This window comes from Nicrophorus vespilloides, unplaced genomic scaffold (assembly GCF_001412225.1).
Source record: "Nicrophorus vespilloides isolate i.1.1-1 unplaced genomic scaffold, Nicve_v1.0, whole genome shotgun sequence".
In the NCBI taxonomy this organism is placed as follows: Eukaryota; Metazoa; Arthropoda; class Insecta; order Coleoptera; family Silphidae; genus Nicrophorus; species Nicrophorus vespilloides.
In genome coordinates, this window is record NW_017096877.1 from 329537 (window position 1) to 347131 (window position 17595).

General features: G+C 28.2%; 2 protein-coding genes across 2 annotated transcripts; one reads left to right on the plus strand and one right to left on the minus strand.

Moving 5' to 3' along the window:
* Positions 1-5636: 5636 nt before the first annotated feature.
* LOC108558374 (histamine H2 receptor-like) lies at positions 5637-8343 on the minus strand. The gene is made up of 5 exons (XM_017915271.1): positions 8105-8343; positions 7820-7981; positions 7500-7757; positions 7237-7446; positions 5637-7168 (listed from the first exon to the last, which is right to left on the minus strand). Exons 2-5 carry the CDS (start codon positions 7916-7918, stop codon positions 5984-5986), a joined length of 1752 nt encoding a protein of 583 aa, XP_017770760.1. The 5' UTR covers positions 7919-7981; positions 8105-8343; the 3' UTR covers positions 5637-5983.
* A 2278-nt stretch (positions 8344-10621) lies between these two features.
* On the plus strand, positions 10622-17336 carry LOC108558375. Its single transcript, XM_017915272.1, has 10 exons — positions 10622-10718; positions 13679-13749; positions 13810-13904; positions 13960-14145; positions 14204-14318; positions 16229-16280; positions 16339-16471; positions 16574-16853; positions 16910-17058; positions 17124-17336. The coding sequence occupies exons 1-10, from the start codon at positions 10661-10663 to the stop codon at positions 17290-17292; spliced, it is 1308 nt and encodes a 435-aa protein (XP_017770761.1). The 5' UTR covers positions 10622-10660; the 3' UTR covers positions 17293-17336.
* Positions 17337-17595: the final 259 nt, after the last annotated feature.

Genomic DNA, 17595 nt, shown 5'->3' on the forward strand with positions numbered 1-17595 from the left:
ATTAGTGTCGTAAATCAGATTTGTTCGCCTCGCATTACATTGTTAAGGTTCCCATCTCGTTCGTTCATTTCATTGCGCAAATGTTTTATATAATCGGAATTAATTCATCGTTAACGGAGTGCTTTGTTGAACCGGGAAGAGCAATTCTCAACGGATTTGTACTCATTTGTTCTGTTTGATTTTCTACTTTAAGAACTCGCTTTTACTACAATTAAACATACTTCTTGCAGATGTCACGAGTTTAATATTAGTTTAATAATCTTTAAATTACATAAATGAAATTTTAATTAAAAACGTCAGAAGTTTTACTGCATTTAGATGATGTTAATTTATAAAGGTTATTCAATATTTTTACGTTTGGAAATTAGGATTAATACAGATACGCAAAAAATGAACATTATAATTTAAATAAGCTACAATTTTATTTGATTTTATTCACTTCATTTTCTTCTATTTGCAATATTTCTCCATTCCTTGTTTAGGTTAGATTTATAGATTCTGCCAATATCTGTTTAAAACTGTACTAATCAAGGATTTTAAAATCGCATAAAACTAAACAACACCAAAAGAGGCTTGATTCTATCAAGGCAAAAAACGATATTTTGATGTATAACATAATTTTGCGTACTAATGTTTTTAATTTATTTTTATTATGTTATGAAATTTTTAAACCGAACTGTAGTGAATCCGGACTGATCCGCACTATGAGAGGTACTGCTGTATTTGAAGCAAAATATTAATTAAAATGTATATAGAAATTCATATTTATATATTTAATAGCATATATAAAAAGTAATACATATACAAATCAATCCTCTTTTTTAATTGATATTATTTTTCTTATATTTTATAATATATTATACGAATAAATGTAATGAAATTATAACATACATATAAAATTATTATTCTCATTTGTCAAGTTTGCTTTTCTACATTTAAAACTCGCTTTTACTAGTTTCTTAATATTTCTCGCAGATGGCATAAGTTTAATATTAGTTTAATTGTCTTTAAATTGCATGAAATAAAATATAATTAGAAATGCTAGTAGAAATGCCAGCAGAAATACTTTTGTATATAACCTTTTGGTCTAAATTAGGACTAAGAAAAAGTTGTGAATGAATAAATAAATTATATATTAATTTCACGTATTCTTTATATTTTGGCCAATAAATATATTTATTATACGAAATGAAATATAATAAAAAAATCCAAAAAATATACATGATGCAAATTCTGAAAGTTAAGCATCTTTCTTCGTAATTAGTATATGCGTTTACAATTAACAAATGCTGTAGAACCTGTCTTTGTGCAGTTTTTTTTTATGCGATATATGAAATCCAACCAAATCCAACGTCGTTGGCACCACTGTAATGTTTTCTATCAGTGTGCATACGTACTGCCTGTTTAAACGATTATGTTACTCGATTTTGAACCAATTTATTTACATATTTACAATGAGAAATTAAATGTTTTTAAAATGTTTCCATGTGTAATTTAATTTTTTATTTTGTTTGGATGCACTTTATCATGTATTTCGTAAATCTTTGACGTTTGCGATTTTTTTAAGCGGTCTCTATACATCGCATAAAAAAGTTTCTGTAATGTATTATACAAAGTTATTTGTTATATTAATAATTTATGAAAATTTCCAAAAAAACATCGTTTTTTTTGCGGTCCCTATCTACCGCACAAAAAACGGTTTTTAATTGAATATTTAGAAGTTTAATCTCAATTTATTAATCTGCAATTTTTATATTTTGTTAAGTAAATATATTATTTATTGAACGAATCGAAATATAATTAGGAAAGCAAAAGGATACTCATGAGATAATTTACATAAACTATGTAAGTTAAGCATATGAAAATATTTGCTTTAAAAAATACTACAATTGAAAATATAAACATTGAATTGAAACCGGACTAATCGAGGAACTAAATACCAACACAAAAGAAATCACACAAAAATAGACTTTAAAAAGGGAATGAACAATCATTTATTTATAATAAAATAATATTGTGTACGATTTTTTTAGAATTTATTTTGATCAATTAAAATTTAGGTTGTTATGAAATTTTTAAACCGTATTATAATTAATCCGGACTGATCAAAGCCGGACTATGTAAGATATTGATTACTGTATTCTAAGAACTTTTAATAAAGTTATTTCATTTGGTTTTAGTACATTTTTTGAAGGATTACGGAGAAGATTATGTGTGTCGGGTTTTGTTAAAGAAGTGGAGAGCAGAAACTTCACATACTGAAAAGTTTTTCAGGTTAGTTTTGATTTTAGCCAAGGATTAGGAAAATGCGTGAATTTATTACGTCCATTTATAAACTCGCATATCTTTCTCAGTGAATAGGTCCAACATCGTTACGTTTGAAATAAAGTCATGTCCATCCCTTATATAATCCTATAATATATTATATTTTTCTAAATTTATTCAAGAATTAACCAGAAACATTAATTTGACATTGACCCACATTGAACGTTATATTTCTTTGACGTGTATGCAACCAAAATTGATGGCATGTTATTGCCTAGTTACTTATTATATACAGTAATACTTCGCACTTGTTTGAAACTGGACTAATCGAAGAACTAAATGCACACTTGACCGTTTAAATGCAAAAAAGAAGTTTATTTATGTATAAAAAAATAATTTTATGTCCTATGAATCCGATTGATTATATTGCTGTATATTTTTTAACAATCGAGTTTATTTCATAAACTGAGAATGATTTTAAGATATAAATATGATTCAAGTAAAATCAAATTTATTGAATGCATAAAAATACATATGAAATTTGCTCTAGAATATTTATTTTCCTAATTTAAAAATAAAATTGTAGAAATGAAAATTGCGGAAAAAAAGTATAGTTTATTTTTTTAATATTTTAATTTTTTTATTTACAATCTGTCATCTATGTGAACGTTGAGTAAATTTAAGATCACGGTTGACATTAGGTAGGTAATCTTTGTCGGTGGATATGATGATTATGATGATTTTTTAATTTGTGGGTTGACTTCAGTAGTATATTGATGTTTTGCGATTTCACTATTTCCTTTGACTGTGATCTGCTGCTATCCTTAACACTGTCATTGTCCATCGACTTGGCCTAAGATCCATATGCTGAACCTCATTCATTTGAATGTCCATCTGTGATGAACGATGGCCCAATTGCTGCAAGCACCGAAATGGCTCACAAAGGACCTGGCTTGACCAGGATTAAAACCGGCGCCCACGAAATCGTGGGTACGGCGACTTAACCATTCGGCTATTAGTCGCCCTTAAAATAGATTTGGATAATTAATTATATTTCCTAGTATATAATTCTATTAGATTTTTTAGTAAATAAAAAAAATACGTATAATTATATTTTGATTATGTTTTATATGGAATTTGCATATTCTGTCTTTTTTAATTTGTGTGTTAATTATAGATTGAAAAGAGACAAAAACTAGTTCATGTAGATTTGGATAGTGAAAGTATTTGTATAGTTGGAAATGTAGTCCCCAATATATCTGGTAGTAAATTTGCCTTAGGTGTGTTCCCATTTATATCGACATGTTAGTATAAACGGAAACGCTTGTTCAAAATAAATCTAACACGTTGCTCTCAACAATTAATTTGGATTTCAAAAGTAATACAGGTGTAGGTTGTAATTAATTGTAACATTACAATAGAATTGCAATATGCTTCAAGCGAAAACCGATTTTAGATCGGGCCACGTCATCATGTAATAACAACCAAGAATTACAGATCTTTTCTATACAAAATGGTCAGTTTATAAAATACTTATATAATTTTATACATTATAAATCATTCTAAATATGAGACTTATTTATTGAATAGAAAAATAATGTCGAGAAAACTAATTAGAATTATTCATACACATTTTTAATAAATATTATTTATTTATACATTTTCATTCATAATTAAAAGGAGCAAATGTGATTATTTAAAATTTAGATGAAAAAAGCAACATTTTCTGATTTCTATATATTTGTTTGTAATTAAATAAAGTTATATAAATTGTTACTTTCGATCTCACAAATTCGATTAATTAAAACACTGAGAATATTGCAATTTTAAATACATTCCAAATTTTGCAAAAAAAATGTATTTTATGTAAAAATAATTAAAAAATATATATAAAAAAGGAATGCCTGATATCTATGCAAATGCTTATTTTTTATGTATTTTATTTAAATTTCTTATTATTTGTTCAAAACTTTATGATAAAAATGGATAAAATTACATGACAATAATATTTCTAGAATTCATAAAATTGCATTACTAAGAATTATATCAAAGATAGTTGACAGTGGCTTTGTATTCCTAGAAGTCATAAAATTGTTTTACTAAAAAATAAATCATTTCCATGTAAATATTTTATTGAAACCTGAAATTATGATTTAAGAATTTCCATTTCAAGTGAATTATTGCTTGAAATTTACATATCTCTGAATTATAGAAAATGTACACGTACATACGTGATCAATCGATCCTATTCATACTTTACCTGCTAGTTTTCTACTAAATTATTGCGATTTTATTAAATACAATATTTTTACTTCTAATTATTTTGATAAAATCCATCAAACAAAATATAATTTATTAATCAAATCATAAATTATTAAGGTTTATTAATTAAAATTGTTTAATTTATTATTAATATATAACGTCCATATATATTTTACTATAGTTTCAATAACTTTCTTTTCTTCACAACGTAAGAGTTATTCGAGGTCAACGTTTTCTAATCTACGCATTGTGTAGGAATATGTCCAAAGATCCCTTTCGGTATTGATCTTCTCCCGCCTTTGCAATCCATCATTTGAGTATTTTCTTCCTTGATATAATACTTTGAAATTCTTACCTTACACAATTCATAAAAGCATGAAATATATTATTATTTATTGGAGTATTGCTCGAAATATAGGTAAAAAAAAAAGAAATATAAACAAATGTATTTCAATATGAAATATTATTGTAAATATAAAATATTATCAAAAAACAAATTGAGACAATCATAATAAATAGCAAAAATTAAATATAACAACGTTAAATCACGCATTTAAATTAATTTATAAATAATTATCTAATTAATGAAATCTAATCGAGGGGTCAAATAAATTATCTACTATTACGAATTTATAAATGCAGTGAATATTTTAAATTAAATATTTTTTTTATTTACTATATTATTAAATCATTATTCTTACCTTAATGGAGCCAATTTACTTAAAATTTTCTGAGAATAAAATAAATATTTCACCGAGTAATATAAACGACTTTATTGGTTAATTATTTGTCAGATCAGTTAACAAATAAATCGCATTTATACAGAGTTCATAAATAAATCATCAAATAAAGAAACGGTTGTATATTTTCTAAACATAAAATTCATCCTTCTATGTATATATATTATATTTGACTTTATTAATCTTACATTACTCATATGTTTGCATTTGTCACATAATACATCTCTGCTTAAAGACTAGTTAAATTACATTTACAATATTTTTATATATTGAATCTTTAAAATTTAACATTTAAATATATCTTTTATTTATTTAGTTAATACTGATTTTGTTTCAGGATATGTATTTAAAAATATTACATATTATTACATTGATTGTTACAGTTTGCCATCCAGAGGTTAATTAAATATTTGTTCATTTTATTTTGTTTATACCCTGTACGAATAAGCAAAATCTATTCATTTTTGGCGTAGGAATAAAAAGAGAATAACTGTAATATTTTCCATTTTACGTTACATTTCCAAACATTGAGTATTTACGCAACAGGTGAGAGAGACATTTAGTAAAATATATTTGGAAAATAGAGTTTCACATTTATTTATCGCACTAAGCTTCTTAATAAATATCTAGTTTAATATCACATCGAGACATCACAATGAAAATAAAATGAAAATCAAGCGGTAAATAGACTGAGGGGTGTGCTAATGTTATTTTCTCTACAATACGATCTCCGATTGAACGTTGATACAGTTAACAAATTCATCTTCTTTGGACCACATTTCGGAATTCTCGCTGTTAGGCCAACCGATTAATGCTTGATCATCCAGATTCATGTAGAGTCCGCTTGAACCTTCCGAAGCTTCTGAAGAATCGCTGCTTCTGTCTAGCAAAGGTTTGCATTTGGAATTCGGTCCATCGCTGTCGTATTCCGAATCCTTGTACTTGATCTGTCTCCATTTCTTTTCTAATAAGTTAGTGCTTGAATTGGAGATGCGCTTGGATGGGGTATTTACGTTTGAGTGAGTTTTGTCGCTGTCTTCAGAGAGAGCTCGAGTTATTAATATGCGAGGAGATTTCTTTGGTGTCACTTCAGGTTCCGTTTCAATTACTTTCTTATCGTTTTCCAATCCGAAGAACTTTTGTAGAAGCAAGTTGGCTGTGCTTACAGTCGGTTTGTTGTTTAACTTCTGAAAGTCATCTATGTCATCATGCCTTGGTATTTGTAAGGTGTTGCAGCTACTGGCTTGAGGTATTCGTTTCTCGTCGGTAAAATGTAGGCCGTTTGCAGACGAAGGGCGCCAGGTGAGTTCGGATGCTATACGTTTCATCTTAGGTTTCGAAGGACTGGACACCTTGTGCGGATCGAGGAAGGCTTCTGATAATCGTCTGGGGATGCTCGGACGAGTGAAGAACCCTAAAGGAGTCAAGCTTTGGCGGCGCGAACCGCACGTCGACGGTGTCCTTGCCTGAATCTCATGATTTACTTCGCTCTTCGTTAGCTTCTTCCTCCAATAGTTCTGGAATGTCTTGCGGAGCATTTTGTTTTTCAGCCCGTATAGGAATCCGTTTATCGAGGGCGAACAGGTCAGGAGGACTAAAACTATTCGGTAGAAGGAGGGGTGAGTTTCGGAAGTGTTAGAGTTCACTAAGAAAGTTATTGATGATTCCCATAATATTATAGTGTAATAGGGTAGATAGAGGATGAGGAATGAGCCTAGTAGTTGGAGGACCGTGGAAATTGGAGATCTTGAGCGGAATTTGGGGCCTCCCGCCGAGGGGGCCGTTACCGTAGGAACGAAAAATGGATTTCGTTGATGAGTTATCGTCACTTGAGCCGATAAAGTTACTTCGTAAATCGCCGATGCTATTCGATGCCGATGATAACGAGCTATCATCAAGATCTATAAAAAAAACATGTAGAAAACAACACATTTGTGAATTATCCGATCAATTAAAGCAGTTGCATTACCTTGATGTTGCAGCAAATAATTAATGTAATTGGCAAGAGAAGAGTAAAAGCCGTGAAAGCTGCCGAGTACCAAATAGCACCTTGTCCGGAGGAGAAATCGGGAACGCAAGCCCCTAAAGCTTTGTTAAAAGTATAAGGAGCTATAGTGAAATAAGGAGGAACGGACAGGGATAATGCTATCACCCAACCAACACCTAAACATAACAATACCTAAAAAGAATAACCATAACTAACCCAAAAAAAACAACAAATAAAATACTCACTTTTTTCGGATTAACTAAATGCCCGTAATGCAGAGGTGCAGCTATTGCATAATAACGATCAGCGTTTAATCCGCAGATCGTCCACAATACCAGTGGATGAAGAATTGTAAAGAAAAATCCATGCAGAAGGCACGGAGCTCCACTCGATAGCCACTCGTAATTTGATAGTCCAGGAACAGCGAAGAGGAGGAATAAGATCCCTAAAGCTACGTTCAGAGCTCCGAGATGCAGTAAAAGTAAATTATTCGCGGTGGTTGCCTGAAATTGCGAAAATTATACGTTCCAAATTAAAGGAAATTGCAAGACGTTTTTTGCTTTACTTGTCTGGAGAACGAAACTACGAGTAGGATGTAGGTGTTGACTACAATGCCAAAAATTGATATAAAAACGAGCGGAATCGTAAGCCATAATGAAGTCATATCTAAATGCTGTCGTCACATCTGAAATAGTGGATCGGAAATGCATCCGTCGTCCATGTTTCTCTGAAAAGAAAGAAAATATAATTAAATTGGTTATTCATAGATATCTAGAGGACGATGAAAGCTTCAAGATCGATATCAACATGTCTACTTTATTTTTCATTCAATTTGTGGACCCGAGTGTACCTGGACAGCTCCTAATGCAACCTTTAAGCGCTTGGAAAAGGGTGGCTCCTCTTGAAAGACACGATCTTGTTCAATTTCACCAAAGCCCCGAGAAGAATAGCCCGGAATTATTGTAAAAAGCAATGTAATACAACGGAGGGGAACCAACAATTCTTATTATTTAGATTGAGATAACATCACATTTGATAGCGGCAAAGCGTATAATTTGGTATTCTGCAGAAAACCTACGAATATTGCTTTATGTGTCGTGGAATTTACCAAAATACAAAAACATGATATGATATTTTATCAAATGTTGTAAGGTAATAAATTAGTTGTTAATAAAAATCGAACATTCTTTTCCGGAATGTCACAGGAAGGACTCTTTTATTACAACATACTTTTAAAGTATAGTTATTATTAATACTCATCTTATCATTTTACAGTAGCTAATGTAATAAGTTTTTATTGAATCAAATTTAGAACTACGTATAAATTTAAGAAAAAAACTTATTTGGTGTAGTGTTTGTAATGAATGTATATAAAAATTAAACTATACTAGAGTACAATATCAATTACCTATCTTTGATATTTATATCAATAATTTCATAATATTTTACGAATCAACATTTGAAAGTGCCTTTTATTAATAATATTATAAATGACAGGAATGAGAAATATGGAATCAGTCAAGATGTGAAAGTTCCAACACATTTGGAATATAATAGAAATTAGAGCCAAAACAGTGTTTATTATTTATATTGAGTTATCATTATATTTGTGAATATAAAACATTTATAAATTTTATAATATTTCTTGTAATAACGTGCCTTTTACTTGTAAAATGAATCATATTATAAAATGACAGTAAAGTAATATATGTAATATTATAAAGTATCTAAGGGACGGAACGTATTTCATTTCAAGTTGCCTCTCAAGATGCGCAAATGCCAACACATTTGAAACCTTTATTCGTACAGAAGAAAGAAAGGAACGCATTCGTGTCTTTGGCAATGCAAGGGAAATTTCTACTATGGTCTCTAAGGGTCTCTCTAACTGTTCAGACGGAAACAATAAAACTGAAATGCTAATATTCCAATCCGCTAAATTGGACTTAATTCGGTGTAAAGGGGAGGTGGGGGTTAGCTTCAAATTAATCAAACAGAGAGCCGAGCAGAACTTCAAGCTTTCCGTTTTCCCCAATACCGTGCATCCAGGCTATCTATTTAGGATACAAATATTCGATGGATGCACGAAGAGCGGACTACTCTCTTAATTTCAACTATCGAATGAAAAATCTATTGTTGCAATTAAGATGAGATTCAGATAGAATTCAATAAGTAATACGTAATTCTATTGACATTTGAAATGTCTTTAATTGACTGAAAATTAATATTTTCTGCCAAAATACTTTCTGTTTACGTGGAAATTAGTTATAATTAGATTATGAGGAAAAATAGCTTTATGTTGTCAAGAAATTGACTGAGTCGTATTTATTTTTAACTAAATATAAGTGAGTGACTATTTTTAGATTGAACATACATCAATGATGTTAAATAACACAAAACTATTTAAAATATATGAAAAGTAAGGATTTTTTTATACCTGTACTGAGGTTTTAAAGTTCACAGCATTTCAATTCCATGAATAAATAGTGATAATTGTTACTATGCAAAACAAAATAAATTATTTACAGTAAAATGTTATAAAAATGGTTTCAAATTTGGTGACTTCAGTTTTTTTTTTAATAAAATAATGTTTTTTTCTTTAGAAAAGTCCAGCTAATTAATTTAGCTCCTACCATAATTTCTATATAATACATAAAAATACTATGAGTTAGATACATTTTAAATAAAGCTTATAGTTATATTGTTCAAATTTACTTAGAACAAAATTGTGAACCAACAACACTTTTTATATTTTTTTTAGTAATATTTAGCTATGGAAAAATCATTTACCAAAAATCTTTAGCTGAAAAAGTAGTATGTATATTCTTATACCCAATATATGTACTTGTTTGAAGTTGTTTTACGACCCAACCTTTTCACGCCTTGACAACTATTATTTAAAAATTTAACGTTGTCATTTAAAAAAATAACCTGACCCAATATTGCGACCCATTTCTTCATTTTTGTCGCAATGTGACAGTTGTCATTTAAAAAATTAACGTGATCCAACAGTGCGACCCAATAGTTCATAACATACAATTTTTGACATAAAGTGATCGTATTGTTTTAAAAGTCTTTTAATTCTATTTTTAATAACTATCTACTATTTATAACTGATATTAAATGAAATAATATTATTTAACCTTTGACTCTGGACATGCAAAGATTCATATACATATTCGAATAACGCAATTTCAAAATCGAATTCTGAAAGATAATATTAATATTTTGCACGCAATTAAACAAGAAAACCAAAAAAAAAGAGATAACCATATAGTATGGTAATTATGTGTATTTATCATCATGTAGGTCGTATCCTTGATAACCCGTCAAATACAAGTGTTGTTTTTAAGTATAAATGTATGGGATTGCTTCCACAGATTTGCAAAGCATCATTTAATATCATACGATGTTGAAAATACAAGTGCTTTGGTTTTGCGCTTTCTTAGCTCACGCATACTCAAAAGGTAATAATAATTTAATATACTACACTAATATCGAATTGAATAACTTTTAATTGATAATTATCAAAATAATACTAGGAATAAAATTTCATAAAAACTCAATTCCATAAGTATGTTTTCCATATTTTTCAAACGGTAACGATCACGATGCTGCTTAACTATTAAGCTGCCATACATTAAGTACTCTATAGATTCTAATCATTTTATCACATTCCTTTTAATTTATTAAAATATTTTCTTAATATTTATATAATGATTTATATAATGATTCTAATTAATCGTTGAAACATTATTTTCATTGTGTTGATAATACAAAATTTCAAAGTACTAGAAACTATATCTATAAAAATAGTAATTCAGTATGAAGCTAATTGTATATAAACATTACAAACTCTCAAGTATTATATTACTCAGATCATGTAATAAAAATATTACAAGCAGTTTTAGAATACGTCGAAATAGATATATTTGTTGTTGTTTCAGAGTATGTGGTTTAGTTTGTATTTGGACCTACAATATCTTAACATATCTATTTTATTTTTCTATTTCTGAAATAATTAAATGTTATTTACAACACACAGTACGGTTTCAAATATTAAAAATAAAATATTTGAGTACTGAATGAAAATAAAAATTTCTCTATACAATCAAGTATATTTTTTTGTAATTTATTGTTGCAATAAATATTATTTAATTATTGTTTACATCGTCTTCTATTTGCTGTTTACCTTGAAAGAAGAATTATTAGAATAATTAGAATAATTTCATCTGTTTTTTTTTCTTTCTGAATAACGTCAATGCCAACCACGTACATATATTATTTGTTTAATGCATATTCAAAGTCTGAATTCGTATTCTGATTGGAATTTATATTTGAAAACATAAACATATTTTTTAAATTCTCCAACCATTTATTAATCTTAATTGAGTCAAAAAGTTATTGGTCAGGAACTTTCCACCCAGATAATCATGTAATATCCAAAGAACTGTCTAATTACAAAATGAAAGATTCTCGCTAATGCAAACATATTTTTTAAAGTATAAATTTCCTGCATTCATTAAATGATGTATATCAGGGTTTGTTTTTATTTCTATTTTAAATAGTTCCAAATAGAAGAATTAATCTAATAAATGATAAGAAATCATCTTAACTCGTGGCACACGCATTATTCCACCTTTTGAACATCCCTAGTGGGGCATTATTATATTTTTTTTTAAGAAATGTCTACCAAAGAGGAATTATCATTTCGTAGCTATGTGAAAGGATGAATCAATGTTCAACATCCTATATTGATTCAGTTGACTTAGCTATATGATTCAGTTGCCTAGAAATTTGCTGGGTCTAGAAATTTAAGAAATTCTGGCTTTTCAAAGAGTTAAATGAAAATATCTTAAATTATCAATATATAATTGTAATCATGACTAAATTTGTACAAGATACAATATTTCTTTTTTTTTGTTCTAACATAATACAGCAATACGTCTCACATTGCATTTTTTTATCAATCCGATTTCACTAAAAAATAAAATGTGAAAATTTCAAAAGGAACTAAATTTTAATGGACTACATAAAAATTTATTCTAATACATTAGAACATATAATTATTTCTTTATACATAAAAAATCGTTTTTCTTCTCTATTTATACAGTTTTAATTTCCCGATTAGACCGGTTTTAAACAGTCTGTGATATTAGTGGAATCGATTATCCGCTATGCGAGTTATTGCTATATGGTTATTGTTTTTAACTTGATGCAGCTTTTGTTTCTGTATTTATTGTAAATTAACTGATGTATAACGATAATCACGTTATAATTGTCGTGTAATGGTTGTATTAGCTTGAACAATTTTTTTTTAGTTATTACATATTTCAGAATAAAAGCAAAATCGTATTTTGAAAGACTTAAGTTGATAGTATTTTGGTCCAAATACATATCAATAAAAATTGTAATAAATAAAAATATTGTACTTTATAATAATAATAAATACCGGTATGCCTCGATTGACACAGTTACTTCCTAGTTAGTTAACTGTAGTGTGAATACATTTTACGATTCAATACATCAGTGAAAGTTACGTTCTAAAACCTACCATAAATATTACATAGATGGTGTGTCTTAAGTATTTGTGATGGAAAATCACCATAGATGATTACAAAATTTGTTGGTCATCATAACATTCGTTGAAAAAAGTACGAAATTTATATTTATTAAAAAAATACATATATATAACAGTTTATTGATTGTAGTCTATAGTTCTACTTAAGAAAAAAAAATAACTAACTAACAAATGTATAAAAAAAAATATTTATAAACCTTAGTTTAAATAAATATTATAGCAAAACGAGAATTAAATTTATGATAGTTTTACATATTACTTTTATCGAAATATCCTTTTAGTATAGAATTGTTATGTCACATTACGTTTATAAACAGAAGACGGGATTTTCCAAAAGTGAATGAATATTTGTGACAACATGTTATGCAAATTTACATAAGATTGGGTAGAATTATTTAACAGTCTTAGAATGAAATCATGTTATAAAAATACCGTTTTATACAAGTGATACTTATAAATAAATGAATTAAAAAATAAAATACACGCTACTAGATAACCAATACCATAGGATTTATGACAACTGTCTTATCTGATAGATATTTGTAGCGGCAATAACACAACTTAATGACAATTTGACTTTATCGCCTTATATTGTTTATTTATAGCTTATTTACAATCGTTATCATAAGGCACTTCGCTTCGTTAATGCATATATGTGTGTATATATTCCAAAGCCACGAAACGCTTTCGTAACGTTATTTTATTTTCTGTTTACGAAAGTGAAATCACTTTCGTTGCGTCGCGCTACACAATTCAGTGAGAGTTTCCATCCAACGCGATATGCATTCACCAGTGAATTTCGTGCACCTGTTATAGGATAAATAAATATTTTGATGGTTTCTTCAGATCTCTCAGTGGCCTTCAGGGCTACATTAGTGAACGAAATTCAACCGAACTTCGCAGAAAACCTGAGGCGGGTAAGGATAGCTAATTAATAGTATATAGTAATAGTATATAGTATAGACCTTTGATTTTAGGCGTTCAACAATGAAGGAATTAGGCAGCAGAACATGCAGAAGGTCAAGTACCTACTGTTCAGCAATACCGCGCATTCCAGGAATTCGTGTTACATGTAATTAGAATAGTTCGGAAAGTGACGGATATCTGTTTATAATGTCAAGTTTTAGGTCTCACAAGAAAATCCAGATGTTTCCGGTGCCGGAGTTTCGTGTAAATGAGTTCAAGGTTGATTTGGCAGAAGCCGTTATTCATATGAATTTGAATTTGGGAAATTCAACTATTGTTACTGACATGGAAATTGTCAATGATACAATGTTTAATGGAATGTACAACGTTTCGAATAACAATTTAAAGTTAGTTATCTGAATATTATAAGTTTATTAGTTTAACTTATGAGTTTTTCAATTTTAGAATTGATTTTATTGGATTATCTGCCTCGGTTGTCGTTGGATTCGCGCCAGATGAAGACAGTTTTGTTCCTAAAAACTATAATCTACAGGTCATACCTGATGAAATCAAAATTAATGTAAGTCTATAACAATTTAATGTATTTATACACTTCAATATAGTGCAGGAAATTGGTTCCACCAATATCCCGTATTATTTGAAACTGGACTAATCGAGGAACCAAATTCTGACTAAACAAAATATTTTTATTTTTCTCGATAAAAATTTAGTTTGTTTTCAAATTTATAAACCAAACTAATTGAAGACGCACTGTGCGAGGTATTGTTGTACTTCACGATTGAATACTATTTAATCACGTAAAAGTAATAAGTACGAAAACAGTTTCTACACACGTTTTTTATTCCAAACTCTTACCACGTATATACACAATAACGGAAAGTTACATATTTTGTTTTACATAAAAGCATATTATTGTTCCATAAATAATTGAGATATAAAGTGAGTTTTGACAGTTTATACCGAAGTCAGAATTCATTTAAGCTTATTATTCAGTCTAACAATACATTTTATTTTAGTAAATATACGAAGAAAAATATATTAATTATGTCTGTATTTATTTTATAATAAAATAATAAAATTATATAAATAAGTACAGACAGAAAATTATGATATAAAAATGACATTATTTTATTTTTTTACTGTCAATTTTATTTATTTATATAAATAATACTATACTAAATAATATTTCCGTAATGTTTTAAATAATGTCTAATACTGATCTGATACTGATTTTTAATATAATATATATTTACTAGGCATAGTTAAATCATGAGTGGACAAATTCAAAAGTTAAATAAGTACATTACTGATTGATAAAATGTTCCTTTCACATACAGTAAATTGAATGATAATATCAGTAAGTCAACTAATCCTAGATTTAGATTTTTATATTATTTCTGCTATCTGCTGTATTTTATTACAATGACACACTTTTTATTTCTCGGTAACAATTAATATGTTTCCAAGAATTAATCCATGTATCGTTTTATAATTATGTTCACCACTTATTGATTAGAACTTATCTTCAATTATTACTAAGAAATAAAAACTGGAAAACAATTTTATATATTATTTATATTTATTAAAATATATAGTGGAACTTCGCTTTACGAGCACCTCACTTATCGAGCAAAATAAATTCTAAAAATGATTCGCTTAATGACGTTTGACGTTTTGCTTAATAAGTGACGATTGTGCGCACGTTGCATTTTAAAAACTTGTTTTCACTTATCATTTGTATTTTTATATGTTATTGGTGAAAAGCAAAATCATTAAAAAGAGAGACCAAGTTATACTTTTTTTTTCGACATGGAACGCATTATCGTATTTTAAATTATATGGAGAAAAATCTATACTATACGATTAATACATTATACAAGTAAAAATCCGGAAATTCTGGAACGGATTATTCTCGTTAAACGAGGTTCCAGTGTATCTTTTTATCAGATTAAACTATTGTATTTAACATGAAGAATAATAATATTATACAAATAACTGTATTGTAAATAAACATCATGATTTATATAAAAAATAAGAGAATAATCAACAAATATTTTGAGAACTACTGGAAATTACTTTTAACAAAAATCTTACAGATTATAATATATTTCATTATTAAATAAGAGTTTAAATAAAAATAGACACTGTCAATATATTTTCTGTTACTAATTACAACTATTCTATTGGGTTTTCCGGAAAGTTAGTGCCGATTTTTTTGAAAATAAAAAATCAAAACTTTTATATTTAAATTTTTAATTGTTTATGGACCATTTGTAGAAATCGGAAATTGTCTGGTGAATACAACTCTGTCTGACTCCAACAATTTGAAGTACAAGAAATATAATATTACTACTCTCAGATTTCATGAAAAAAATGAAGAATTATTTGGATTAATTTTTATAAAGAATTTATTAATTATTGAAATTTAAGTTTGTAAATATTATTACTGATATTTTTGTTACTTTCTAGCTATTAGAAAATAACGTTGGAACACCACAAATAGTGAAGTTTTTAGCAAATGGTAAAAGCCAAACGTGAAATATTTACAAGTTGGATTAATATGTTTTTTTTCCTATAAGATTATTCACCTGCTACCATTTTTAAGAGTCAATTAAATGAGAAGATCCGCGGTATGCTTCATTGGCAGCTCGGATCAGTTTTGGTGGAATATTCTGTGAATGAGCTACTACTGGACGAGGATGATGAAATCCGGTAAGACGAATCTTCAGACATGCTTGGAAATATATAATTTATGTTTATTTTTTTTTATCACGTTTCCAATTAAAATCTAATTTTATTTTCGTTTTTGTGCAGGGAATACAAAGATTACCTCAGGAAGCGTGTGCTGAAAGCTAACAGTATTATTGATAATTTGGTTAACACAGCGAAGAGTCGGAAATTCCTGAAAGATATAGAATTCCCAACCGATTTTATGCTCCCTTACAAACAGGAAAAAGCTTCAGTGATGAGTAAATTAACAGGGAAGGGAATTATCAAGGACGTTGCGAACCTCACAAGGCTCCATGATTGGAGCTTACTGGAAACTAATAAGTCTATTATGGCTTTCGGTTCCTTGTCCATTAAAGATTATAAGGTAAGGAGTTGTCTAGCATAATTTAGTGTTTCAAGTTAATTTGATTTTTGTTTCAGTTTGTTTATGATTACAAGACTGAATATATGAATAGCAAAATACAGGGGAAAATTTCTGCTACTATTTATAAAAACCAATTGAACGTCGAGATGCTGACTCTCAAAGATACTTGTCAAACAAGAGTTGAGATTTTAAGTACTGAACTTAGGTAAGGACAAATATTTTAACAATTTTTTTTTTTAAATGAAAATTAATTTTATTTATTTATTTCAGTGATATTGAAATCGATATTTCTGGATTAGGAGGTTTAAGTTGGTTGCAGCCTAATATCCGGGATATAGTTATTGGTACCATCCATGTAGATACATTGTATAAGGTGGAAAGACATTTGGAGAAACAGTTGACTGCTGCTCAAAAAGGAAGTAGTTGTATAACACTTTAATTGTATACATATTCTTAAATATAATAATTTCTTTGATTAAATTATTTATTGTAGTTTTTTTTTAATTTAATAATAGAAAACAAACAAAATGTATACTTTGAATATACATAGCTTTATTTATATAAAATCATTTATTAGAAGCCTACTTCTTTAACTCAGTAAAGGACAGTAAGGTTCCAATAAATTATTAAATTCGTGAAATTAACATTAACAAAAAGAAAAATGTGATAGAAACTGTCTTTATCAAAGGAAAATATAATCGAGGTATAACTGTATATTTCATTTGATTTGAGTTTTTTTTTT

Coding starts and splice junctions, on each gene's coding strand:
- LOC108558374 (XM_017915271.1), bottom strand. CDS start 7,918: ATGACTTCATTATGGCTTACGATTCCGCTCGTTTTTATATCAATTTTT. Junction 7,758..7,819: donor TAGTTTCGTTCTCCAGACAA/GTAAAGCAAAAA, acceptor TCGCAATTTCAG/GCAACCACCGCGAATAATTT. Junction 7,447..7,499: donor ATTTAGTTAATCCGAAAAAA/GTGAGTATTTTA, acceptor TATTCTTTTTAG/GTATTGTTATGTTTAGGTGT.
- LOC108558375 (XM_017915272.1), top strand. CDS start 10,661: ATGTTGAAAATACAAGTGCTTTGGTTTTGCGCTTTCTTAGCTCACGCA. Junction 16,472..16,573: donor GACGAGGATGATGAAATCCG/GTAAGACGAATC, acceptor GTTTTTGTGCAG/GGAATACAAAGATTACCTCA. Junction 17,059..17,123: donor ATTTTAAGTACTGAACTTAG/GTAAGGACAAAT, acceptor TATTTATTTCAG/TGATATTGAAATCGATATTT.